The sequence below is a fragment of the Apostichopus japonicus genome, chromosome 6 (assembly GCF_037975245.1).
Source record: "Apostichopus japonicus isolate 1M-3 chromosome 6, ASM3797524v1, whole genome shotgun sequence".
Taxonomy (NCBI): Eukaryota; Metazoa; Echinodermata; class Holothuroidea; order Aspidochirotida; family Stichopodidae; genus Apostichopus; species Apostichopus japonicus.
This window is the reverse complement of record NC_092566.1, coordinates 10,674,425-10,702,180: the sequence shown is the minus strand read 5'-3', so window position 1 is coordinate 10,702,180 and position 27,756 is coordinate 10,674,425. Positions and strand designations below refer to the sequence as shown.

The 27,756-nt window shown below is 35.2% G+C and overlaps 1 protein-coding gene across 12 annotated transcripts in view; it reads left to right on the top strand.

Moving 5' to 3' along the window:
- LOC139968957 (dual 3',5'-cyclic-AMP and -GMP phosphodiesterase 11-like) overlaps positions 1–27,756 on the top strand; it is a 168,169-nt gene that overhangs the window by 54,381 nt on the left and 86,032 nt on the right. For 6 of the 12 annotated variants that reach the window (XM_071973597.1, XM_071973600.1, XM_071973593.1 and 3 more), the window contains exons 6-7: positions 22,368–22,391; positions 23,782–23,817. The exons of 2 other annotated variants lie outside the window; for them this stretch is intronic. In XM_071973597.1, the coding sequence (XP_071829698.1) occupies positions 22,368–22,391; positions 23,782–23,817 (60 nt within the window). The remainder of the gene's footprint in view (positions 1–22,367; positions 22,392–23,781; positions 23,818–27,756) is intronic. 4 more of the 12 variants (XM_071973594.1, XM_071973602.1, XM_071973595.1 and 1 more) reach the window with 2 other exon arrangements.

Below are 27,756 nucleotides of genomic sequence, written 5' to 3'. Positions count from 1 at the left end.
CTGTAACATGAGTTTTTTCACCTCTATGTCAGTGACTTTTTAATCATAGATATAAAGTCTCCAGTCCACACAGTATTAGCCTGCTGTCAATTGAAGCTTATTTAAGCGCAGCACTGTAGTTCTGTATATTTAGTCGCCTCAATATTTCGTATTGCTCCCGTCTCTCAGGGTGTGTATATACGGTTAAACTCATAGCTGCAGTAGCAACAGCAGCGGAAGAACTTGGAAGTGATCCATCAGACCAGTGGTCTCTTCTTCTTTCTCTCTATCTATCTCTCTCTCTCTCTCATCTTCTGATCTAGACATTCGCCTTCCCTCGTGCATCTATTATTCCCAAGCAAGCATCGAGTGGCGAGGTGATGGTTGGCGTGTAATTTATGTGCGCGTTTATCGTGCCCTGACAGCTATAAGCGCAACTGCGGCCGTGTGTTGAGAGATGCGGAGACGTTAGCTTCGACAGTAATCAGCTTCTTTTATTGCAGTATACAGCTGAGCCTTTTGGCTCCGTTCCTTTCTTTCTATATTTCATGCGCAATCAATTTTTTCCCCGAAGGAATATGGGACATTCACCAAAAAAAAGGAAGAGAGAAGGAAAGAGGAGAAAGGAAAGTATAGAGATTGGGCAAGGTCTGAAAATGATTTGAAGTTTCTTTCGAGTCCAATTTAATACCGAATCGGGCTTTTCACTCTTCTCATAAATGCACGACGATATCACAAGATCGTGGAAGAGTGTTCCGATTTCTCTCTCTGATCTCGTTTGCATGTATATAAACATCCTCCTTGCCTCTCTTTTCTCTTCTTTCATCTCGCTATCTTGTTCACGCTTCCTTAATGAAGAGGACAAGGTGGTTACTACTCTTCTACAACTTTTTAATGAAAAATAATATCTCTTTAGGATCTCACCTCTGCACCGTAGTTGACAAATTTGCATAAATTTTTTTTTTGCGTTCGAAGGATATACATATGTCAAGGAATATGGCAAAAGCCTGATGTGTACTTTGCTTCAAAACTATTAAGGTTTGAACAAGATGGGGGAAAACATTGGTAGATCTTGCAAAATATGAGAAAAAAATTGGTAGTTCTTTGCAAAATATGAGAATATACGGATCTGTGTCATTCTGATATGGCCGTATGTAATTTTCGACCAGAATTGGATCAAGTATCATTGAGTTTAGTATCATAATCTTAGTGAAAATCAGCAGGGTATTAACAAGTCCATTATCCCTTTAATATGTCAGAAAATTTTGTATCCTAAAGATTTCATGTAATTTGTAACATATATGTAAATGTTTTAAATAATTTTTATACTGAGATGACATTGGTGGACGGTAATATTATAACGTTACCATTTTCAGGTGCCTGTAAATCCTGTGGACATGGACGTTTGCTTGCTTTAAGATTATAGCAGATGTCAACACAAAATGTGGCTTTTTTTTTCTCCTTTTAAAGTACAATTAAAACTGACAACATTTTAAACCCCTGCCCCCCACCCTCCCATCCCCCCTTAAAAGTAAGGTAAAGACAGAACTTTGTTTATTTGGTAATTTGGACATCCAGTTAATTACATGTTATTTTTTTTTGTACAACAATGAGGACGTGTAAAAACTGTCTACGTCACAGTACAGTAGCTTCTATTGCGTAAATTGTATTCGTTTACGGGTTTCCCCGTAAACTTCACAACCCTGTTATTTTTCCATTAGTACTGCATCCTGATACACGCATATAAATATATTAGTACTAGAGCTCCTCAATTTACTAAAGCAATAACTCAGTTTATCTTTGATAGAGATACTCATCACCTGACTGACTTCGGCCCTTGGTTTTTAATTTTTCCAACTCCACCACTAGCAGCAGTTGAGATGTATAGATCATGTCCAGGGTCTCGCTTGGTTAAAATTCCAATATTTAGTAAATCTAGGGTCATGCTAAGGTGAACTCTATTTACTTCAGGTCACTCTCATAGACTCAAGATTCTCTTGTGTTAATAACCACATCACTCTACAGCTAAGTACTTGAACGCAGGTTATCCTATATATTACATGTAGAAGTGTTGTGAGGAATAAATTAATGTATTAATTGGATTGATTGATGAACAAGACAAGTACTATGTGTTTGCATGGCTTCATTTGTTGACATTTTTTAACTCCCCCCCACCCCCCCGCAAAAAAAAAATGTATAACACCAAGTTAAACATATTTAACAATTTTCATTGTAAGAGTTATTTAATCATAAGTTTTCTTCATCAGTTAAAAAAACCCCTTTCATATGGCTTGAAAGTCATTCTATTCCAATTTTGCAGTGATATTGTACGCGTCGTGTTCAGTTGTGCGTAAAAGGCACTGTGTAATTATTGAGTTTGTTTGTCCCTGTATAAAAACACTTCAGCCACCCAAGTGGCATACGGCTACATAAGATAGAGACTTGCGTTAAGTTATCGCATGTTATCCGCTACTTTCGGGCAACCCCCGGCAGGGCCTCAACATTTGACACTTTGTATAAATGTAAGCAACTATATGTGAGTACACGATTTGTCCTAGACTCTATTTTCGTGCCTGGTGCCACGTTGATGCAAAAGGATCTCCCAAAAAAACTTGGGTTTTTTGAAGTTAAAGTTAATTAGAATGACTAGCACCGTTTGAACTTTGTTTAAAACATTGCCCATAAATCTTTCAGTGTCTTGATTTACACAGATGTTGAAGATGAGCATTCTGCTGGGAGAATATCTGCATGCATTTTGGGGTGTATGACAATTGGCTATGCACAGTAGAAGCAGCAAAAATTTATTTCAAAATGGGATGTATTTGTAATCTCTCGTCAAATACGGTTGTAAGTATCGTCCCAAAGATGTTGAACTATCTATTGCCAGGCATAGATTCACTTTGTTTGACTACCGCCAGCGCTATTAACAGGTTTTCATCTAAGGACCGTTTAACTTTTGACCCTTTTGTTTCTCATTTAACCAAATGTGAGTTTGTTTATTCACATCATGTTCAACCAAACATGGTCTCTATATCACTGGAATGAATCATTTGAATGCCAATTTTTAAATTTAATAGAAAATAATAATAATTGCAATAAACTTAGCAATAATGAAGACAATGAAGAAAAGAATACCGCAATGAGACAGTGATAAATTAATTGGTCAATTTCTGATCAATTAAATGGAAATCACAGATCCTACTGGAAAATATTACAATTAAGGTTTCTGTTAAAAGTATGCAAATTATCACTATGATTATATATTAAAAAGAAGTGTAACAATAATGGACATCACATGGACTTTGGACAGTTCCTATACATAAGAGCCGATGCATTGAGGGATGTCAGTTCTATTGGTCTTAATAAATGCTTACATGACATTTTATTAGAAATTGCTTAATTAGTGCGGTTTTATAAATGATGTACATTTCTTTGTGGGTCTGTCACAAAAACGACCCATAGTATGACTTGAAAAACCTGTCATGCTAATTGGAAACATCAATCGAACAAATTTCTGGGTTGTTAATGAATTTCTACGCAATTTCTACCGCTAATTTACATCAATGCAATGTGCTCATCCACTATGGATGGGCATTTTTTAAAGTGTTAACTGTGGAGGTGTTAATAATGGAGAATCATGTCATTGATTTCAAAGATAACAGATTTATAGGTTTATATTATTTCCATGACGTTGAAAAAAAATTTCATCTTCATGACCACAAATATTTTGAAGCTATTTCTCTGTCATATTATTGTACTCTTTCATTTAAGTTCACTTTTTATGTCACTTGAATTCTTGACATCAGCTTGGCCTCCCTAATTGGGTGCGAATTACATTGGTTTTTTGTGGGGGACTGATTGATATTGCATATTTTAATAAATACAAACGTTGCATTTAAGGTGATCCACAGTGTTGGTGTTACAAGTATAATGTGCGGCCCGCCATTCAGAAATGGATAGAAATACAGTCCATATCCAGCTTTTAAGAAACATAAGTATAGTTTAGACTTAAAAAGTAACTCTTGAAAGTTATCAGTATATCTAAGTGCATTCAATGGACCACTTCAAGTAAAGTTTTATTTCATTAATATAATTAATATAATATAATTCATATAATTCATATGATTAATAATGCTTACCACCATCAATCATAGAGTGACAAAAATTTGTTCAGTTTCATACTGAAATGATAATTTTTATTTATACAAGTAGGATTATATTAGTTACCAAAGTTATTAGGGCTGTTTAGGTAGACTAGATGCAAATTAGATGCAAATTATGTAGTGAATAATATGATTGGATGAATACAGGATGTGTATTTGTTGTCATATTTTTGGAGGATTGGCGAATGTCAACGACTAACTCACTGGTTTTGTTTAACTTTGATTACAAGTCTGTTGGTGATGTTGTTGCTGTTCTTAATGGAATTTAAAGAAGAAGAAAATCCCAAAACAATTAGAATTTAGACAATCGTGTATCAAACAAATTCGGATCCATACAAACGAATAACAGCTACATAGGCAATGACTTTTGACATCTGGTCACTTTACATTGGAAGATGTTTTTAGATAATTATATTAAACAGTGTACTTTATTTTGAATTTTATGATTTTGTTTTTGTCACTGGAAAAGGGGGTTATTGTTTGACATTGCCATCATCATGGCTGCCTCTTTGCTGAATTACAGGGAGTAAAAGGAGTCTTCCCGGCTTTAATTAATGGAAGGTCTTAACCATTATTTTGTGATATTCATTAAAGCAAAACATGAATGGATGCAAGAATATATGATGACAGTTGTTTATCTTGCCTTGAGACTTGGACTGTATGATAAATCACTCTGTATTAGTTAATATTCAGAAATGCACAAACTTGGAAGATGTCTTTGTCCAAAGGTTAATCCATTCCTTCAATTTTCCCTGCACTTTTTGTCGATTGTTCAAAATTTAGAGTTTGAGTTTTAAAATGGTTTAATTAGTTATATAACAGAATAGATTCGGCGTGATGTGGTGAAGCCCTTTAAATGACTGAATTAAGACTTGGTTAGATCTCTTGCTGGGCTAAATAATGAATAATCCTATTAAGTATGGAAAAGACTCTTTGTTTTTCTGCAAAGGTTTTTTTTTTTTTTTTTTACCTTAGGCACAAGTAACCCATATCCCACTTTATACCTGCGTTCTGTTTGTAATGTCGGTATAGTAGGATGGCATATCCCCACAAATGTCTCTAATAAGAGTTGATGAGATGTTTTGTGAAGCAAGGACATATCAGAGGTACTGAAGGGGACTTAGAGAAAGACTGTGTCATGGACGATCAGCAGATAATCCTTCAAAAGATCCCCAATGGGATTATCCAGGGCTCATGTGACGTAAAAGGGGATCACTCAGGGCAGCCCCCTCTGGTGAATAATTTAACTCCGATCCTTTTTTCCCCTTTCTATATGGACGAAGACCGGTTGCTCCAACTGCGATACGGTCGACCAGAGATGCTAAGTTTGCTCCTCCAAGAAAAATGTCCCCCCCTCTCTCTTTCTAAATTACACTCTCGGGGTCAGAAGCTAATATTTTCTCGATCTAATTCCACGGCAGTGAAAAAAGATAAGAGACCTTGAACGCTGAATATTCATAGGGGGAGAACTGCCGGAGGTGAAGTTTTGGAAATGGTACTCGTGTTAACTATAGCAAGTGATAAAATGCCGCCCAAAACACCGAGCCAAACCTATATTAAATTACATATCTGGGCCTCTTTGTAAAACAAACCAGGGGGCAACTTTTCTGATATTGGCAACTTTTATGAAACTCTTGTGTTGTGAAGTCATGTCATGTTTACTTCCTCGGTGTCATGTAATTACATACAGACTTCCAAGGAAAGCAAAACTTTACATAAACTGCCTTAGCTATTTAGGCGGTCCCCGCAGCACTCTAAAAGTCGCTTTCTATTGTTAAATACATATCTATAGCAAATCAATAAATGCACATGTGATTTTCATTGCATTTGAAGAGTAAATGTGGTATTACTGTACTTCTAGAAATCAAATTAAAAAGTAAGGGCACTTTATGTTTTAGATAAACATTTCTCATCTTAACAAAATACTAAAAGTTACGAAAATTTACTCTCCTTTTGTTTTCTCATAATTGTCTATGAATTGTACAAAAAAAATTAACATTTTGCCACTGGATCGATCTCCTGCAGTGAAAACTGAACAAAGATAATTCTTCCAGACAGAATTGGGTGAAGCTTTCAGAGTCATCAAGACAATGAACAGACAAAATGCTGGGATACGATGTATCCAAGTTTGTTGTATAGAGGTTAATTTATTATGGAAGCAAGTCTCCCTGTTATCTTGCAAATAAAAAATAAAAACTTAAAATATTCGGCACGCATGTCGAGGAGAGGTCCCGATCCATTTTACGCCAGAAAATGTAAAAAATTCATCAACTGCAGCATCTCGTTTTACTTCCCCATTTGGTGAAACCCTCTCCTCGATTCTATCCGCATTGCATATGGAACTGGGATATTTGGATTAAATATTCTACATCCTGAAATGCTCTTTAGCACCACTTTAGCTGCCTGGACAAACCTCTTACAAATGCTGGTTTTCGAAAGAAGAGAAGAGAAAAGAGAAGTGATTTGATTGCCCGTTGCTTTAAGAACTTGTGGGTTGTGGTATATGTATCTTCCAGTTGTATCCTTTTTCTGTGATCAAGTCCGGCAGATGGCCTTGGATCGGGTCAAAAAGCGAGTTAAATAGATAGTCGTTGAGATCCTGAGAACCCTTCTGCTGTCAGGAGAGGAAGCGCACTCCTTGTAGGATCTTTTCTCTCTCTCATATGTAGATTTCTGCTTCGACATCAATGGAAGGGGTTAAAGTAAAGGTAATATAGCTCGTCTTCATTTAACAAACAAGTGTCTTCGGTGTCAAAGGCTTCCAAAATAACGTACAGATAAGAGAGATAGGAATTTGCAGCGAAATTAATTAATTACTCCTATGTTTTAGTCATAAAGTAATATTCCATGTATTCCAATATTATCAAACCCCCCCCCCCCCAAAAATTGTGAAGGTCTGGAGGGTGTGAATGAAACTTGTATTGGTTTTATACTTGATCTTTTGTAGCTTGTCTTTTGTAGCTCCTGTGACCTGATTAAAACTAAATTTTTCCTTGCATTTGGAAACAAAGGACATTATGCATCTATTGTGTTGCATCTAGTATAGGAACTATATCAACCTCTGCTCTTATCTACTTTCCTATGTGGAGTTTTCTTTTCTTTAAATAATCTTGCAAACGAAAGCAGCTGTTTCAAAGCAAATTGTGTCATCATAGGCCAGATACATACTGTACATACTTTAGTCACTGCATGTATCACAATAGAACATCCAATGATTATTAAAATTTTCAATATAAACATGTATCCCAGTTTTATGAACAATTGAAAAACAAATATATACATACAATGTGATATGTAATAAAGCCAGGCCTATATGTCATCATGCTCTCTGTTATGTACAGTGTATCATAGATCTGCTGGATTTTCTAGACCTAAGCATCACAAAGTTACAGTAGCTTTTACGGGCCATGAGACTCTCCTACCTGTGTCCCGGTCAAATCATGCACGCTTTCCCATCCACGGCCTAAAACTACACCATTGGAATGTTTTAGCACTGCGCCTTCACTATATGGGTACCGCCCACTTCTTCCTTCCCAATCTACCATTCAGAAGGTAAACTATGGTGAGTTTTCGCATGCTCTGGTTACGTGACATGCTCTGGTTACGTGAGCATTCATGACCACCACACTGTTTCAAGTTATGTGGAACAGATATATGTTATTTGTTACGGGGGTGTTTTTATAGTGCAGTCCAGATCTAGGTTTATATATACGTCAGCTTTGTGTCAAGTCCGTTTATCGATTTCACATAAACATTTGGTGGATCAGCAGCACTGGCGTAACAGTATACATGTGTTAAGTCCTGCAAGGTTTTCAAGACTACAACATCTACAGTGCGCATGATTGTTTGGACTTATCGCTTCCTAACAAGAAAAGCAGAGATTTCATGTCTTAGAAAATTTGTTATGTCTTTAGCACATGTTGGTAGTCCCCTTTTTACCTTTTGATAAAATGTACTTCAGATAGTATGCAACTTAGTAAACACATTTTGCAAAATTGTTTACAAAAAAATTGGTATATTAATACCTACATTTCACTTTACATCACCTACATTACACACTACATTGTGAATAGCAAATAAGCTAGTTTGATTGGTATATTCCTATGTATACGATACCAGATCAGAAAATAACTCACACCTGGCATTGCATCACTAAATGCTATGCAAAAAGGGTCAAGTTGCTGTAATACAAGTTTGAAGACGTACAGCAGTCTTTGCTTTCAACACTTTAGGAACCACAGCATTTTATAAGCCCTTTTAGACAAAAGGTCAGAGCCATCAAAAACGGCATTTGAACATGAAATTATTCCCGGAAGGTATTTTAATTAATTATTCTCAGTACAATTAGTTTTGTGAACCTTGGCAAGTCTGCATGCTAAAGGCTAGCTTTTTATGACATAAATTAACTGTCGTTTTTTGGGGGGGTTTTTTTGGTGGAACTGCACCTTTAGTGTTATCTCAGTCCCAAAAAAAATTCAACTTTCAAGATGAGAGATTACTGTATATTACATCCGTTCCATGGGCACAGTTTAATACACGTCAACGAATTTATAAAGGATAGTACAGATTGGTTAACAGTACTAGCAAATACAGTAAAACAAAGAGTAGTATATAACTTATATCAGATGGAAGTATAGTGGAGCTAGAAGTAAGTAACAAGTCTGCTCCGGTCTCTTAATTACATACAAAACCACTGGTAGTTGCAGTAATATTATAGTTTATAACTCCCTTATTGCATGTACACAAGGCAGACACAAACTGTACGTGCAAATATACTGATGGCAAAGCATCGAATTAAACCGCTAGGTAGTTCTATCAGTGATCGTCAAATCGACGGAGACGACTGAATAAATCTGTAAATTATCAATATTGTACTGTAGACACGTATATATACATGTACTATAAATACTGTATATATACGCTATGTCTGTAAATTTTCCTGCTAAGCTCCTGCATTAGCAACAATTGCATCCACTTCAACGTGTCATCTCTAGGGTTTGTCTTCGTCTCGTGTTTCATGTCTATCGGCAACTTGTTCTCCAGCGCTGCGAACAAACGCAAAATGAATATTAGGGAGGCTACCCTCGGAGTATAAACCCCATTGTAAACGACTGCAGCAACAGCAGCTACATGCAACAACGTTGACTTATAAAAAATGCAAACCCCATAAAGCAGGGAGTTGTTAGCTGTGCAAGTAAGATGCTGTACATAAGTAATAAACCGTTGCCAAGTAAATTACAGCTTCTGCTGGGGAAGAAAACACATTCTCGTTTCTGCATGATTTCATTTTGATTAGAGTTAGAGTTAATTAGGAAGATAAGCAGCCCTTTTTGGTAAAGCCAAGCCACAAGCAGTTTTTTTTGTATTTTTTTTATATATTTATATATTTTTTATCACCAAGCTTTAATGGGGACTACTGTATGTTGCAATCTTGAGAGGGGTGCCGTGACAGTAGCTTCAGTGATGCCTTCATTATAAACACCCCAGGGCAGTCTTGGGTGACATCTCATTGGCCTTGATTAATCAGCTGACAGTGTTAAGAACGGCGAGAATCAACGAAGATTGTGACAAGCACGCTGTACAGAGGTACGGGGGGAAGGTGGGGTACTTCTGAAAGAGAAGGGGAAAGAAGTATAGTTTTATATACGGAATTTGGTATTGATGACATCGCATAGTTAATGTCTAGAGGGCTCACTTATAGGAACTTATCAGATCACTTGATTGAAGTTTTCATAAATTAAAAATATAATGAAGAAAAGGTGTATTTTTTTTTTGTCTCCTGCAAATCTTCCTCTGCTTGGAACCATTCTATGTATGTGTTTATAGCAACTAATGTCATAAATCCAGAAAACTGCTATAAAAATTTGTCGTTGTCAAATGCATGTATCTTTCTTTTTTTTTTTTGGGGGGGTACAATTAATATTTTTATCATTCAATATTTGAAATAGAAACATTTTTGCAAATTGCAAGTTCATCAGTTTTAATTTTTGAAAATAAAGCTCTGTAGTCCAGGAACAATTTATCCAGTGTCGCATCGCAAAAATGGCCATACTAACTGGTCAACTTGCCAGACGAGTGCAAAGATCGATATATAGCTGGTTCTCTCAAGTAGATCGTACTTATAAGTGCCGAAAATGAAGAACCTTCAAAACTGCTTGAACAGCTACACAAAATTTGAACACTGAAGTATTCCCCTGTGGCCACCATTCAAAATTGTTTCAATACATGACAAACAAGAACTACATGAGGTTTGCTCTGCTGTTACTCATTATTTGTAGAAGATATACTCTCCGTACACTAAAACGAGAATAAAACGCCTTGTTCTTTATGCTTCAGTGAAAGTTTATACACGACTGATGCTTCATGCAAGGTTAGATAAATCTTTATACAGGATCTGAATTTTTAAGTGGACACCCATTAATTTAGATATGATCTTATCGCGGAGTGATACCGCAGGCCTTCGTAGAGTTACCAGGCTTCAATTTGGGATAGTACAGCTGTATCATTGTACATAGCTTAATTCTACAAGAACTTTAATTGTGCAGTGCTGGTGAGGGTAAGATGGGGTTGAAGTTATATGATTTTAGGAATGAAAAGTATATCATAGGTTGAAAAAAATCCTTCCATGCTTCAAAGAACACATGTATGCTCTTTCATGAAAGAGTTTGGTAAAGATGGAAGATGGACAGTCCTTTAAGACATTAATGTCCTATCCATGTGGATCGTCTTCAAAGTTAAAGGTATAGTGAATACATCTCAGTCTTTAGCTCCTTAATTCATAACTTTTCAGGCTCTAACGTGAAGGAAGGAAAAATGGGAGGAAGAAAGCAAAACTTTCAGACACTATATGGTAAGGTACAACTCTTTAGGACATCCACAAAATCTTCTTCCTCCAAAGATAAATTGATCTATCTCTTTGCGAGAAACTTTCGCTCGCTCCTGTCGTATTAACATCGTGACCGTTATATTCTCGCAGCTGTACCATATCACTCTGAAGTGGTGGCATTTACATCCCTTTGACTCAGAACTCAGAGCTTTCGTAATGGAAGTTCCTTGCACCATTTACTCTCCTCGCGTTGCCGAACTGCGGGGACGTTAATGAGATTTTCTCTGAGCTTTTCCATCAGCTTCAAAAATACAACCTCTGGCAGGATCATCTGTCTTCTTTCCTATAGATTGCTGAAAGCATCTAAGTAAATAGACCATACAAAGCTAGGTCTATAGACACTGTTTAAAGGCAACCACAGAACTCTCTCTAGCTCTCTCGCTAATGGTTTCGGAAAGCAGCGCACATCACAATACTAACTGCGGTACATGTAAATATTTTAGCCATATTGAAGCCATTTGAATAGGAAATTGGATGATCGGGGATCTTGTAAAAGCTAGGGCTCTTCATTCGTTTCCTTCGATTTTTTTGTTTCATGAGATATTGTATAAATTTACCGTGAGATCAATTTACAGTTGCAGTTCATTTCAAGCCAGCTGTTATAGGTAGGGTAATGTATGTCAGTGGGGACAGTGTTCCAATTAATTGTTAAACATCTCCTTCAGAATCATACGTTGTATGGATGAACAGTCTAGTACAATACTTCCTTTATAAATATGGCAATCTTTTAATCACAGAGCTACAGATGTATTATATAAGCGGCTAATAGTGCACGTACAACAAACTTTAATACTGCGTAATAAATCCAGTGGTAGTACACATGTACATGGAATGTGTAGATTTTAAATCCTGATACTGGTTTACTTGGTTCGAGCAAATAGTTCACTAGGAAAGGTACAGTCAGGCGCGTAGCCAAGGGGGGGGGGCATAGGGGGCGACCACTCCCCCCTCGAGCATATTTTTGTATTTTTTTATGATATCGCTAGTAATTTCAAATAGAAACTGCTTAGATGCAACTAACAAGGCCTGGGAAGTGCCATTGGCAGCGATGTGGGAGGCATTTTCAGCAAAATTTATTTTTACGCTTCACGCCAACAAAGTTTTCAAGCATGATATAAAAAAACTGCTTTTAACATCCCTACCAACATGTGTTGAAAAGTACCATGTACCATGGTGACAGCTTCAACACCTCCCCCCATTCCCTTGATATCTGTAGATGATGCAATGACCTTAAAGGGATCCAGTCATTTGAAACATATTTCAGTTATTAATCCTTGATTTTCTTGATATACTTTTCTATTTGATAAATGGCCTAATTATTAAATATCTCGCTTCAATTATGTTCATCTTTCCTCTTGAGATGACCATCTCTCAGATATATATGGCCTTCCATATGGTACATCTACATATTGATGAGATGCGTCCCTCTCTACCTCCCCCCCCCCCCCCCCGCACCACACACACCAATAAGTGCATGTCCTTCTCTGCCCACTTGATTGTGCTCATTAAAGAAAGTCCTGGTATTAAATGAAACATGTCTCGACCAATCAATTAAAAAGACCGCTGACACCAGACATCTGTTTGGACCATCAGGAGTCCTGTTGTGCTTCAGATCTCTACTTGTCATCTTACGAAAGCCATGAGCCTTTTTGCCCGTTGCTATCTTGCCATTAAAATATCTCAGTCCTGTCAAAAGGGGGTAAAAAGGACCTTGACGACGGTACAAGAGCAACTTATGATTGTCAACATTACCAGTGTGCCAAATCACTTTGTTCGTTTTACTCAGAAACAATTAAGACTTTTGTCTGTCGCAATGGGGAAGATGGTATTTATAGAAGATTCTTGCAGTTTTTTAATTCAGGGCAAAAGAATGTCAAATTGATAACATTAGACACATGCAGGACCAATTTTCTTTGAAACAGATGATTTTCTGTTATAATTATTTTGTCCTATATAATGAAGTGTACTCAATTTAGTGCTGAGCAACACTATACTGCGCAATTTTACCCTGAATAGGCAGGCACGTGGACAGTTGCACAACATGCATCTGTGTATGCACTTTTGAATGTAATATAAACTACACTGTATAGGTATATTGAAATAATAAAAACAGAGGCTGTAGGATGTCACATGGGTAAAATATTTTGAGAACTTAAAAGATGACTTAAGAAAAACAAAGGGGGGAATTTGAGAGGTAGTACCGTTTCTATATATAGACGTTCAGGTTTTCAAGGTTAATCACCTTTAAAATACTGTATATGCTATATCTGGAAGGTTCCTTTAAAGACTGAATTGATGATGAAATCGGTTTCTCAGTGCAGGACTGAATGTTTGAATTTTTATATTCTAAAAAATTAGAAAAAAAAATATGTGTTCTTTCAGACACCATATGAACAAAAGAGCATCCTTGAATGACATTTGAATCAACACTGTTTGTCCTAGACAAATTCATAACACATTCTAAATGTGTCATTTGGAGGCGATAAAAGTATTTAATGCTTTCGACTGCATCTGAAAAACTGACCTCGTGGTCTTTGTGTTTAAACTATGTGTTCCAGCCACTTTTATTGTTGAGCCTCTGATGTTTAAAGGGTCATCTCTTTGACCAACAGGACTGAGTAAACTAGAGAAATACAACCTGGGCCACTAACAGTACTAATTCTAATGCCACATATTACAATTTAATTTTGCATCATCTTTTAAAAGGTCATCAGTGTTGACCCCATTATTCATAAAAGTGATTAGGTAACAAAATCTGGTCCCTGATGGGGCTTTGACTCAGGAAAACTGTAATGATTGTGGGGTAGACACTGTAACTAATATACCACATTTCGCCCACAGTGCCTTTTAATGAGTTCTGTGTTGCTGGTAATATCACTGATCAATGGTAAAAGGTCTGCAGTGGCCAAATCTGACAGAAGGTGAAGAAAGCTTACACTTCAAAAATATAGAAGTTATTGTGAATTTACTTCACTCCTCGCTTACATGTCTCCTCACAACTGTAGCACCACTTTCTACCATGTTTAGAATGTCTTGGTAACCTGTGCGCCCTCTATGACCGGCCCCTCTGGTCATTTCCCTTCCTTCTCATTCTACCATTCAAAGTGTCTAACACGTTCTTTTTCAAGCGGGTTTGGGGATATCTTGTAGGGCAGGGGGCAGTAGGACGCCGGTAGCTGCAATTATCCAACTACCCAGCCATCTCGAATGTGCATTGTTCCCAGTATTTAGAAAGTAAGATTATCATGAAACACTATACAGAATGATATTATCAGAGTAGTTTTATAGCCCCCTTATCTACAGTCATGGTGAATATGGATATCATGTGCATGTACGGTGCTAGATTTCTATTCTGCATTATGCTGTAATTCTGGGCCGAATCTTTTCCTCCCGATACCATTATAATTACATCGTCTATACTCATTGTTATGTTACATGTACTATGATTTTGATTGTTTTTCTATACTGTATGCCTTTAGTGTCCCGTACAGTATAGAGGGCACCCTACCTTCTAGTTACTCGTCACTAGCCAGAGCTGACTGGGATTTCAAGAAACTATTGACTTCTGTTTCTTTAAGTCAAGGGCAGTCGACATATAAAATGTTTTGTATTTAAGTAGCAAGGCTTTTATAATGTATTCTTCGTTTTCTTTTTTGAATCTATATATGATCAGAGAGTCTGTTTCATTCATCACACTTCTCATCTGAGTTAGAAACAAGATATTCACAATCATGAATTAGAGAATGCAAAAGCCAAAAAACTACCCCCCCCCCCAAAAAAAAACCACACAAAAAGAAAACCAAAAAGAACAACAACTTGGAAGTATTTTGTCCATACTGTAAGCATGTATGTCATAAAGTGTAAACATTTGTAAAGAAAGAATGTTCTGAAGAACAGAATGGAAGTAAACATTGGGGATTATGATTAGCCATCAATAGTTTCCAGCGTGGTTAAATTACAAGCCATCTAATTTCCTGTAGAGATGATTCCGTCGCGATGATATCGCGCTCTCCCGACGGAATACTCTTCGGCCGTTATGTGTTATAGTTACACATCGAAATGCTTGGAATACCTATCTCTTGGTGGAATTTGTATTCCGTTGTTGAAATAAATGGAATGCAGGATAAAGACAGACTGCTCAGGAAATGCTTGAAAGCCGATTCCAATAGCGGCTCAAAGGTACAACAATACTGCGTGCTATAAGCTGCGGTCTCTGACAAATTCATCGCTCATAAACTGACTGCTCATTATAGAGAAGGTAGTATACATGTTTACTCGCCATTGTGTGTCCGCAGAGAGAGAAACTTCCCCAACTTGCGAGAGAGAAAACATCTTTATGGAACTGGTAGATGTACATGTTTGAGCATTTTATTAGGCCATATTTTCTGTGATTCATGGCTTGAAATGCAGTTTACTCTCGATCTCGTGGTAGAAACAAAACTTATGGCAACAATCTGTAGGTCGATTAACGCAAGAACAGTGGTAAATGCAGACTTGCAATTTGGTAGCTGTTTCCATGCTTGTGAATTCTCAGATAGATTGGGAGAAGGATGAACTGTTGTTAGGGTTAAAGAGAGACATTATGGAGGTTGATATATAGTTTTATAGAGGGTCAAGGGGGGAGATTGGCCACTCAAGTCTAGTACATTAACTTATTTTAACCAGTAGTGCATGATTTGGTCATAGCTTGTACTTTAAGTTGGATGTCATAATAGATTTGATTGAAATGACCAGTATAGAGCCCTGCAATATAAAACCAAAAGACTAGAATTTATTCCCATTACAACATTACAATTCCCACCAAATCAAAGCCCTGCTTTAAGAAAACATGCAATCAAAATTACTTTTAAAAAATGTTATCAGAGTCTAGCAATTAGTTTGCCGCTTCTGAAAATTGATATTTTAGGCATTTTCATCACCGCTTCATGCCAATTGGAAAAAAACCTGCTGCTTCAGCAGCTATAAGCCTATAGAAAATTTACGTTAGGTCAAGATTCGAGAACGTTTAAAGATAATTTTCACGTCTGATGGCGGACTTTTCATAACCTCAGTAGCTGGAAATATGTTCGAATCAGTGGAGCATTAGTGATGTGTTAAAACTGTCAGTTTGTTGTGTCATGACTACTCTTCCTTTGCCTGCAAAGCCAGACATTTGCGTTAAATATACCACTTTTGTTTCAATCCCAAGAACCAAGCGAAAAAACAAGAGTAGAATTGCTACGTGAGTTAGCTTTCCTACATATTTAATGGCTGCCTGAGATCTCGTGATAAAATTTCATCAACATGCAAAATGAAACTTAAGACTATCCAAAACTGATGAGATAGTAGTAGTAATCAGCATTTCCATGCAATTTATTAAACCGAAACAGACAGAAAGACAATTATCATATAGCTACTGTTTAATAGTACTCAAAGCTTATAAATTATCCTAAACTGGCCCAAACAGTTATGGAAAAGTATTCCTCTATTTTGGATATTTTTCAATATGCAAATTTATGGAGTTAATCTCTTCACAGGTGATAAAAAGAAAATGAACAAGTGTAAAATTGCCCTCGCATAAGATAGTGACACGACTGATTGAACAAACGACGTCCTGATACAGGACCTGAAAATAATCTTAATCTCATCAATAGAAATTAACATTGGAGGAGTTGTTTGGTAAATATTAAATTTATTTTTCTCTAAACATAATTACATTAATGATGATGGTTAATGGATTGATAATTCACTTTACCCATCCTCGTCTATAGATTTCTGTGAGTAAAAATTTAGTGTTGTTATCACTTCGACATCTCCCAAAAGAGTAGCTGTCCGTGGGCGATGTGTTTTGGAATGTATAAAGCCAAATTGCAAATTTGTAAAGCCTAATGTGCTGCTTCTTCTTCTTCTTTTGAATACTAAATCAAGGCCAAGTCTTGTTTTGCACTCTATTCTCGGATGAATCACTACGTGTAAACAACTACTGTGTTGGGTGCATGACATTTGTTCATGCAAAGGGCAATGCTCTCTCTCCCTCTCTCTTTCCTTTCTTCGACATTATCACCTTTTTTCAGGGAGCAATTATTTCTGCTTGCCTGCATCTCTCGCTGATATTAAAAGCCTATCAGGTGACTGGTGACAAAACATCATTCTTGAAAGAAAGTTAAAAAAATAGGAAAAAGAAAGAAAAGAACAAAAAAAAGGAAGTAAAACATGAGCTAATTCAAAAAGCCTTGAAGTCAGGAGTTAATTGACTTCCAACCCTTTGTCTCGTTTGCAAAAACCCCTTCCTATGGTATATGTGGAGAGGACATCGAGGGTGATGATGAATACAAATTTACATGCGGGATTTATTAGATTTGCCTTGGGACATCCACTGGTCATTTGTTGACAAGGAAGACGAAAGAAGAAAGTACAGATGCCTTTCTTTGCAAGTTACATTGCAAACGAATCCTTGCATCAGGGGCCAACATTTGTATTGCACTTACTATGGTATAGCTGGTCCGGATATTTGTTCATGCATTAACTGTCAAGCTAGCAATAGGACCCTGCTCGGTTGTTTTTAACTTACTACACGATGGAGGCTCATCGATGAATTGTTACCAACATATATTTTCAAATGATTATCAGACAAGCACATGATCACAAACAAATATATAAACACAAACATATAAACAAACACATGATCAGATTGTACAATGTCATATTGGGTCAATTTTTGTTAGTAATTCTAGAGGTTAGTTACTCAGATTAATGTTCATTTTCTATCAAGCATGACAATTTATTCATCTTAAGAAGATGAATTCTGATAATGTCCTTTTGAATTGACTAATCAACTGTAGAAATTTAGCTTCAATCCATGAACAATAATAACAAATAAAGGTAGATAAAAGGAACTGATAATACCATCACTAGATACAAGAACTAATATCAGTTTAGATATAAGAACTTGAAAGAACCAATAATACAACAACTGGTATCACTAGATACAAGAACCAATATCAATTAAGATATAAGAACTTATAAGAACCAATAATACAACAACTTATATCAGTATATACAATAACAAATATCAGTTAAGATACAAGAACTTGTAAGATCCAAAATACAACAACTGATATCACTAGATACAAGAACTAATATCAGTTTAGATATAAGAACTTGTAAGAACCAATTATACAACAACTGATATCACTAGATACAAGAACTAATATCAGTTTAGATATAAGAACTTGTATGAACCAATAATACAACAACTGATATCACTAGATACAAGAACCAATATCAGTGAAGATATATAAGAACTTGTAAGAACCAATAATACAACAACTGATATCACTAGATACAAGAACTAATATCAGTTTAGATATAAGAACTTGTAAGAACCAATTATACAACAACTGATATCACTAGATACAAGAACTAATATCAGTTTAGATATAAGAACTTGTATGAACCAATAATACAACAACTGATATCACTAGATACAAGAACCAATATCAGTGAAGATATATAAGAACTTGTAAGAACCAATAATACAACAACTGATATCACTAGATACAAGAACTAATATCAGTTTAGATATAAGAACTTGTAAGAACCAATTATACAACAACTGATATCACTAGATACAAGAACTAATATCAGTTTAGATATAAGAACTTGAAAGAACCAATAATACAACAACTTATATCAGTATATACAATAACAAATATCAGTTAAGATACAAGAACTTGTAAGATCCAATAATACAACAACTGGTATCACTAAATACAAGAACCAATATCAGTTAAGATACAAGAACTTGAAAGAACCAATAATACAACAACTGATATCACTAGATACAAGAACCAATAACAGTTAAGATACAAGAACTTGAAAGAACCAATAATACAACAACTTATATCAGTATATACAATAACAAATATCAGTTAAGATACAAGAACTTATAAGATCCAATAATACAACAACTGATATCACTAGATACAAGAACTAATGTCAGTTAAGAAACAAGAACTTGTAAGATCCAATTATACAACAACTGATATCACTAAATACAAGAACCAATATCAGTTAAGATACAAGAACTTGTAAGATCCAATAATACAACAACTGATATCACTAGATACAAGAACCAATATCAGTTAAGATATAAGAACTTGAAAGAACCAATAATACAACAACTGATATCACTAAATACAAGAACCAATATCAGTTAAGATACAAGAACTTGTAAGATCCAATAATACAACAACTGATATCACTAGATACAAGAACTAATATCAGTTTAGATATAAGAACTTGTAAGAACCAATTATACAACAACTGGTATCACTAAATACAAGAACCAATATCAGTTAAGATATAAGAACTTGTAAGAGCCAATAATACAACAACTGATATCACTAAATACAAGAACCAATATCAGTTAAGATACAAGAACTTGTAAGATCCAATAATACAACAACTGATATCACTAGATACAATCACTAATGTCAGTTAAGAAACAAGAACTTCTAAGAACCAATAATAAAACAACTAATATCACTAGATACAAGAACTAATGTCAGTTAAGAAACAAGAACTAATAAGAACCAATAATACAACAACTGATACAATATCAGTTAAGATACAAGAACTTATAAGAACCAAGATTCATGTTCATTTTCTATCAAGCTTTACAATTTATTCATCTTAAGAAGATGGATTCTGATAATTTCCTTTTGAATTGACTAATCGACTGTAGAAGTTTACCTACAATTCATGAACAATAACAACAATGATAAGTAGCTAAAAAGGAACTGATAATTCCATCACTAGATACAAGAACCAATATCAGTTAAGATATGAGAACTTATAAGAACCAATAATACAACAACTTATATCAGCAGTTACAACAACTGATATACAACAACAGTTATCCCAGCTACAGTAGATGCAAGCTCACTGGTACTGTAATACATTAACTGATATCAGCCAATACAAGAACGCACATCACAAATATAATTAACAAACTAGAAGATACAATATCTGATCAGTATCTATACGATTTTTGCTGATACAACAACTGATTTCTATAATAACTGATTAGAAAAGAGATCAGTTGAGAATTCAAAACAAAACTGAAATCAATTGTTGCATAATTTAACCGTAGCCCAATCCACAACATGACATTTTACTTTTTAAGTGTCCATGCTATGCTGCATTCAGTCTGCACACACAATAATCCCCATATAGTACTGCACACACACACTTTACATTAGACTCAATGAGATGAAGAAGAGGCAAGTCAGCTACAAATTTATTTTCCCTTTTTATTCCGAGTAGTGAATAAGGCTGCAGTGATATGAAATGATAAGATTGAAAAATACAGACAGGGAGTTTCAGTACCTTGCTTGTAGAGCAAAATTCCAATGTGTATATATATTACTGTGGTGTGTAATAAAGTGTGGTTGCACTATATGAGTTGCTGTAGTCTCATTAATTTCTAGAGTAACATGACCATGAACATGAAGTTTTAATTGCAAATGTGAGGTACTTGCAAGAATAATTGTAACAACACATTAAAGAAAACGACTGAGGTCCAATGAGGTACACATTATGGATTCAACCGGAGGCTCTGTTGAAGGTCAATGAGTGTAATTGGATGAATTTTTATCTCTTACAATTACCTGTACCATTTTGTGAGTTCAGATTAAATTAAATGAAATTTTGGACAGAATGAAACGACTTAAGGTTCTTTGAGGAACATACTTTGTTAATGTCAGCGTACAGGTTGGTGTACACAGTTGAGTTGATTTTTTATTATGTATCGTACTTAGCCGTATTAGACAATTAGGTACAGTACCTGTTCTGAGATTTCATAAATTAACTATCTAATTCATCTCTCTCTCTCTCTCTCTCTATATATATATATATATATATATATATGTATATTACTGTTTAAATATATATACTTCATATATATACTATATGTATATGTAAATATATGTATATTTATATATACACATATATATATATATATATATATATACTATATGTATATTTATGTATACATGTATATTTGTGGTTAATACGTACAGAATAAATAGACAATGGTTCTGATATAACAAGCTGCAGTTACAGTAAGATTATCCATCCTCTTCGGTATAAAGGTTTGAAATAAACAGATACTTGAGTTGTATGTATATGGCAGAGTTAATTAGCATATGGCAATTGCAAACATGTACAGAATAAACAGACATTGGTTCTTTTTGTTGTTAACAACACCAGATTTAATATGGTGGTCTCTTCAACAATCAGTCTTGAAGAGCATGATATGCTTTTTCCTTCTCAAGCTAAAGATACAATTTAGCTGTAGAGGGAATCGCTAACAGCTTTCCGTACGTTTGTGAAAATGTATAACAGCATCTGTTAAGATGACTTTGGAACCTCAAATATGCCTCATGATTGAGGTTCAGTGTCCAACATTTTAATAATCTAAGTTTTATTGCAGGCAAGATTCCAGTATTTACCACAGTCTGAAATGTATTTGTGTGAGGGTTATATTAAAATGTTTAGCCTATAGCTATAGAGTGTGCATGTAAGATAGATGCTCTTTCCACATTGTGCAATGTATGAATCATGATTGTTTCTCAATAGTTGCTGAAATCAGTGTGGCAGTCATTGCAAATCCAATATGTGGTGCCATGAAATCAATACTCCACACTTGGAGAGTAATGTTGCAATGAAATGACTCATCGTAATTGTTAAAAGTTAATTCGTTCACCATGTATGTACTGCACACTACAGGCACAATGATAGAATATGAAATGTTGCACATCTGCCCTCAAAATGATATTAATATATTGTGCTGTTCAATGAGGTACCGTATGTTTGGGTTGAAGATTAACGGTTACTTTACATCAACGGGAGAAAATGTTTGAAAGATGCAAGAACCTTGTCGAAGCTTTAATTTATGCTGCAATTCAACTAGCTGCAGTCGATGAACAGAATTGAATGTTATCCTGAACATATGCAAACAAATAGTACAGCGAGGTTTCATGAGGTTCGGTATATGTACCTTCAATAATTGTGTTTGAATCTATAAATGATGAAAAGTTCTTGATGATTTTATGAAATGGACTGCTTTGAAAATGTCTGATCCAAATTGGTCAAATAAAGAGAAGACCAAAAAAGGAAAATTAAGGAAAGAAAAGAAAAGAGTAGAAAAAGATATTTTTATCAAGAGGTTTCACCATCAGAAGATATATCTTCTTCAGGGGATCACCAAAAAAACTGGTACAAGTTGGATCAGATATTTGAGGGGTATACCTATAATACCAGGACTGCTAGAAGTTTATTTTCTTACTTTTCAACAGAAAACGGATGAAAACTATGTCCCTGTATGTATGACGTGATTAATCTTCTTTTGTCCCACCTTGTGAATTAGATGTTGTTAGTCTGTATATAGTGTTGCATGCTTCATGGTGTAAGTAGTGACTGATAGAGGAGGCGCAGATGTGGTTTTTTGGTCTCGAAGAGGCGTTCTCGATTATTTGGCGACTTGTGTGGTTTGACTTGATACTTTGACATTTACCAGACAGTTGGACAAGTTTTAGGGAAAAAATGTATGCTATCTGTATATGACATAAGAGTGAACTTCCTTCCTCTGTTGTAAGAATGTAGACTGGGTTTGGTCTATTGGAATATGTGCCAAATTACACACCACTTCTCAGATCTGAGTGCATGTTACCATGGAAACAGCTGTGCGGATACTCCAATGAAAACATTGGAGGGAAAGAAATTATGACAGAACCCAGCACTTATTGGGACAAACTTGGAAATTATGCACACTTGGATGCAAATGATTTTATGACTTGCTTCATACAGTATGTTGGAAGTCAACATTTTGCAGAATATTTTTTGTTGTGTACTTTAACGTCATTTTCAGAATAAAAGAGAAAGTACATGTCAAAATTCCCAGACTTACAAAAATATTATCCATTCAGCATAAGTATATGACTTTTAGTGATGGTTTTAACTACAATAACTGCACAATTTCTACTGAAGTGGAAGTGTCAAATTTCTTTTACGCCAAAACTGTGCAAATACCGATTTTAATAACGTAATTATTCTATGGAAAAGCCAGTGAAATGGGATAGCAATAAAGATAACCCTTCCAATTGGTGTCTTCTTCCAATTGCCTATAAATAAATAAATAAACCCCCAAAATTTTGTTATCAAGATAGCAAACATTTTAAATTTATCGTCTCACCACCATCTCCAATTCATGAAAAATCATTTTACATCTCATAAATGCTGCTTTTGCAACAAAAAAAACCCCCTGCTTTTTCCAGGGATGACACAAAGTCTTCTCCTGTTTTTTTTTGGGGGGGGGGTATTTATTTGTAATTTTTTTTTTTTCGACCTCCACATTTAGTTAGAGGTAATTATTTCAGACGGTCGATGTTTTGTTCTCATGTCATTTCACAATTCACAGCCACAAAATCCTGTAGATTCACAGAAAAAAAAATTTGTAGCAAGCTGCTGCAGCTTATGCTCTTGCTCACCGCGCTACTAAGTCACACCAGTAACATTTAGATCGCTTTTAAAATTTATGTATTTTTCCTGCTTTTCTCATAAAAAATATATATATAAAAAAAAAACAAGACATAAAAATGCCTTCCCTACTTTTGCTAAACTTCCTTTTCCAAATTCAATGTTCAGTAGATTCACCAATGTTTTTTTTTCTCTTCTTGTGCTCTCGACATATTTGCTCCCTTCCAATTACAGAGACGGAAAAATAGGCGTCGCAGCGGTCAAGAAACGGTACCTTTTCTTATATTTCTTCAAACGATGGAGATTATTCACATATGCTCTTTTCCAAAATTACTTAAAAAAATCATTGCTTGATTAATTGTGGCGGTTAAATGTGGGTGCTTCAAAGTCGAGTCTGCCCTTTTACATAGTTGACAAGATGAAATTTTGTTTTTGATTGGATGATTGCAAAACCGTGCAATGGAACTGAACGGATAGTTGAAATGAGTGCTGGGGTGGGGGGGGTGGTGCTGGGGTAGGGGTGGGGGATGGATAGGAGAATAATGTCATCAATTGTATATGTGAATACTCTCAAGACCTAAAATTTACCCAACTAACTGCATCCAAGCCTGCTGTGCTTATACTAACATTGCCTGTTGGATTATAAAACAGTCAAAGATCAATGCAAATCGGTCAATGAATAATTCATAAATTTATGCAAATTAGTCGATCCATTTTGAGAACTCTGTAGTAACTAATAGATGCTCTCTCTCTGCCTCTCTCTATATACATCTTTTGCCCAAAATATCTAGATAGAACTATTGAAAGCTTGATCTTCTGACCTGTTGCTATGCTATACATATCATACCTCATGCATATTCATCAGCTGCTTTGCTGTGCAGTCTACGACATATATTCATGCACGATTCATTTTTGACACCATATTCACCTATTTTTTATTATTCCAAATCTGTATTTATGTAACATTTTTCTTCTTCCACATCCCCACCCCCCCTTCCCTCCTTTTTTTTTCATATATCATTGAGTATTTTTAAATTTGCACGAACTGTTATTCAGTTTGACATGTATTGATCATGTCTCAGTTTGTTTTGATATTTTTGTTGTTGTTGCTGTTCTGTTTTATGAAGTGATCTATTATGAAATTTTTGATCTATTTTGTCTTTAGAAGATATATATATCATGACATTAAGTTTTCATATTTTGTTTTTGGATGGCACAATATAGTGCACACTGTACATGCATTATTTTACAGTTTGTTGTATATCGTACAGTTTAATATGTCTGAATTATCGTAAATTAACATAAATAAAGATCAACACACCAGAAAAAATTACACTTCATGAACAGTTTCATCCTTTTGGGACTCATCAGGCGAAGGTAGGTGTCGAACCCGGATCTTGTGTCACAAACTGAAGTCCCTACCATTCGACCACAGTGATTCTACTGGTGTGTGAATGCGCTCGTATAAACTGGCTTTGTATAACTGTCAATGAGGGCCTATTACCCAAGTGTTATTATTGTACAAAGTGCACCCCTGGTGCTTTGAATCGGACATATATATAGTCTGAGCAGCTCATTGTTCCCATGACAGTAGCTGGTGAATAACTCATCAAGCCGTTTCTGTTTAATTAAGTATTAAAAAAGTAATTAACAGTTATGTTATCTATTTCCATCGTTTGAGGTCAGTCTATTACAGTCCCCAAATTTTAAGATGAAATCGTTTTGTTAGCCTCGAATCAGTGAAAATTAGGTGTCTTGATTTATTTTTTCTTCGCTAAGTCCCGTTACGTAGAGGGAACCACCAAAATCCAAACTTAAATGATCAGGGTAATATATCGACTAATATTCAAAGAGTTTAAGTTACGACCAGATTTTGATGCTTCTTGGTGTATCGGCTGACGTTGCTTGGCCTTGATAAATTTATCCATTCTTGCTGGAAGCTTGGAGAGTGAGTGCCACTCTCAAGGTCAACTCTGCACCGTTCTCCGCGAAAAGCCTGTTACAATATTGTCCTCATATCTATCAATTGTCCTCATATCTTGTGTCCCAAGTTTCTTGCCGACCCAAAACGTTCTGGTGACCCTAGTTGGGGTCGTGATGCCAATTTGAAATCCAGATGACAGATTCGGTGTGGATGATTTCTTTTATGGTTTAAGATGGGTCTCCTCTTAAATATGCAAAGTGAAAAGTTCCTTTGGTACTTCCGACAGAAATGCTATTAGGCATTTCAGACTGTCTGACAAGGACACCCTTTTAAAGCCAGCTTCAGTTTTAAAATATGTAATTGCGGCCAAAATATTAATCAACTCATTGGGTTTGGTATAAACTAACAAATTCCTGGTGACTCTATAACATCAGTTTCTTTCATTTATAAGATATCAATTCGACGGTATAAAATGGTCTCGTAATATATTTCTTCAGATTAGAACATAACAATTTAAACTCTACCAAAGGGTTTTCCTTTCACGGATGTGAATTCTGATCGGCTATTCAAGAAAATTTGACTAAATTTCGCAGAATTTGTAATGACCTTTTAGACATCTTTATCTTGAAGGCTGAGAGAGCCGGATGAATTTGAGATTGGTTTGTTCAGGGAGGATGATTCAGTTTTCTCGATATAGCTATTCTGGTCTCTGCATCACAGCTGTTCTTATGCATATAATGACTTAAAAGTATAGTTTGGCAAGGAGTCCTTGAAACACAATCACTGCAACACAGGTATTCTCTGATGGTAGAAATGTCAATTATTTTCCTTTCTACAAATCTTTTCCTTGGTCGTTCTTTTTGCAGCACATTGCCAAGAAAGTTTTTTAGCTCGGACTATAGTCAAACTTAAGAGTGTCTATATTAAATGCAAGAAAATGAACCTAATGAGTTTTCTACGTGAAAGCATATTCTCTGCTAATGATCCTTCCAGAATAATCAGTAGCTACCATGATGGCAAGTGTAATTTCATCAACAATAATAAGAGCCTTCTTTTTATTTAATTAAAGCAACTTGTTTGGATTAACATTGTCATGCACAGCAAGATTTTTACCCAAAAATACAAAAGAGTGTTAATTTTTCGACATAAAATTATAGATGAACTTACTAATAAAAAGACACCCACCATTCTTGACTTTTATTTCCATCAAAGAAAACACATTTATGCAACTCATTGTTAGTGAGTTAGCAAGTTATAGGAATAATAATAAATAAATAAAAATAAATAAATAAATAAAAGACATAACGTATTTATTACTTAATAATTCAAAAAATTATAAAATTTAATTCCTTAGTGTTCCATTCATTTAATTTAATCATTAATCCCATGGTATTAGCAAAATTCCTTTGTCTAAATACTTCAAAGTAGTAATCACGTCCGTTCATTCCTCATATGCCTATCCCTTTTTTTCTTTCCCCTCCCCCCCTTCCAAATATTTAATTTTTTTTTTTTAAATTGGCCTAGTTTTCAACATCAATCTGTACTATAGTGAAACAACAGAATTGCATTGTAACGAGATGTCAGTTACACTGTAGAATGTAGTTTCATAATTTCACAAAATCAATTAGGGTATTAAAAGAGTCTACTTTAAGCCATGTTTATAAACCAATACAGTATACTGCAATATTCGGCAGTAGAGCCATTTTTGCCATTAGCAATTAAATTTTCTCGCTGGTATGGAAATCGAGGAAAGTGTATTGGATTGGAAATATTGCATCTGTGGATATTTTGCCCTTTTGCATTTAACACTTTAATTTGGGGACAGTCTCAAGTATGATCCACATATTGTATGCACCGTCCAAATCACAACGCTGGTTGTATTTTAACGCAAAGTGTCTCTTTGGCATATGTAAGGTTAGATACGACCCCAAATGATATCAGAAAATAAAACTAGGTTTGAAATTGCCAATTAGCTTAATGATATATTTTAGTGAAACTTGATTGGTCACAATTGCTAATCACCTACCTGTCTGGGATTTTATTATTGGAAAGTATCAAACAATTTATCTAAAGCAATCAACTTCAAAAGCTAGTTGATGTTTGAATCCAATCTTTAAATTTGTTTACATAAATAACAATATAACAGTAAAGCAATTTACCAATGCAACACTATATAGAATGTACAGAAGGTGTGGGTCTTTTTAGCATTGCCAATGATATTAATTATTTCATGGCCAATTTCTGGCAATTAATTGATCAAAACCGGTGACATAAATAGCACTCAA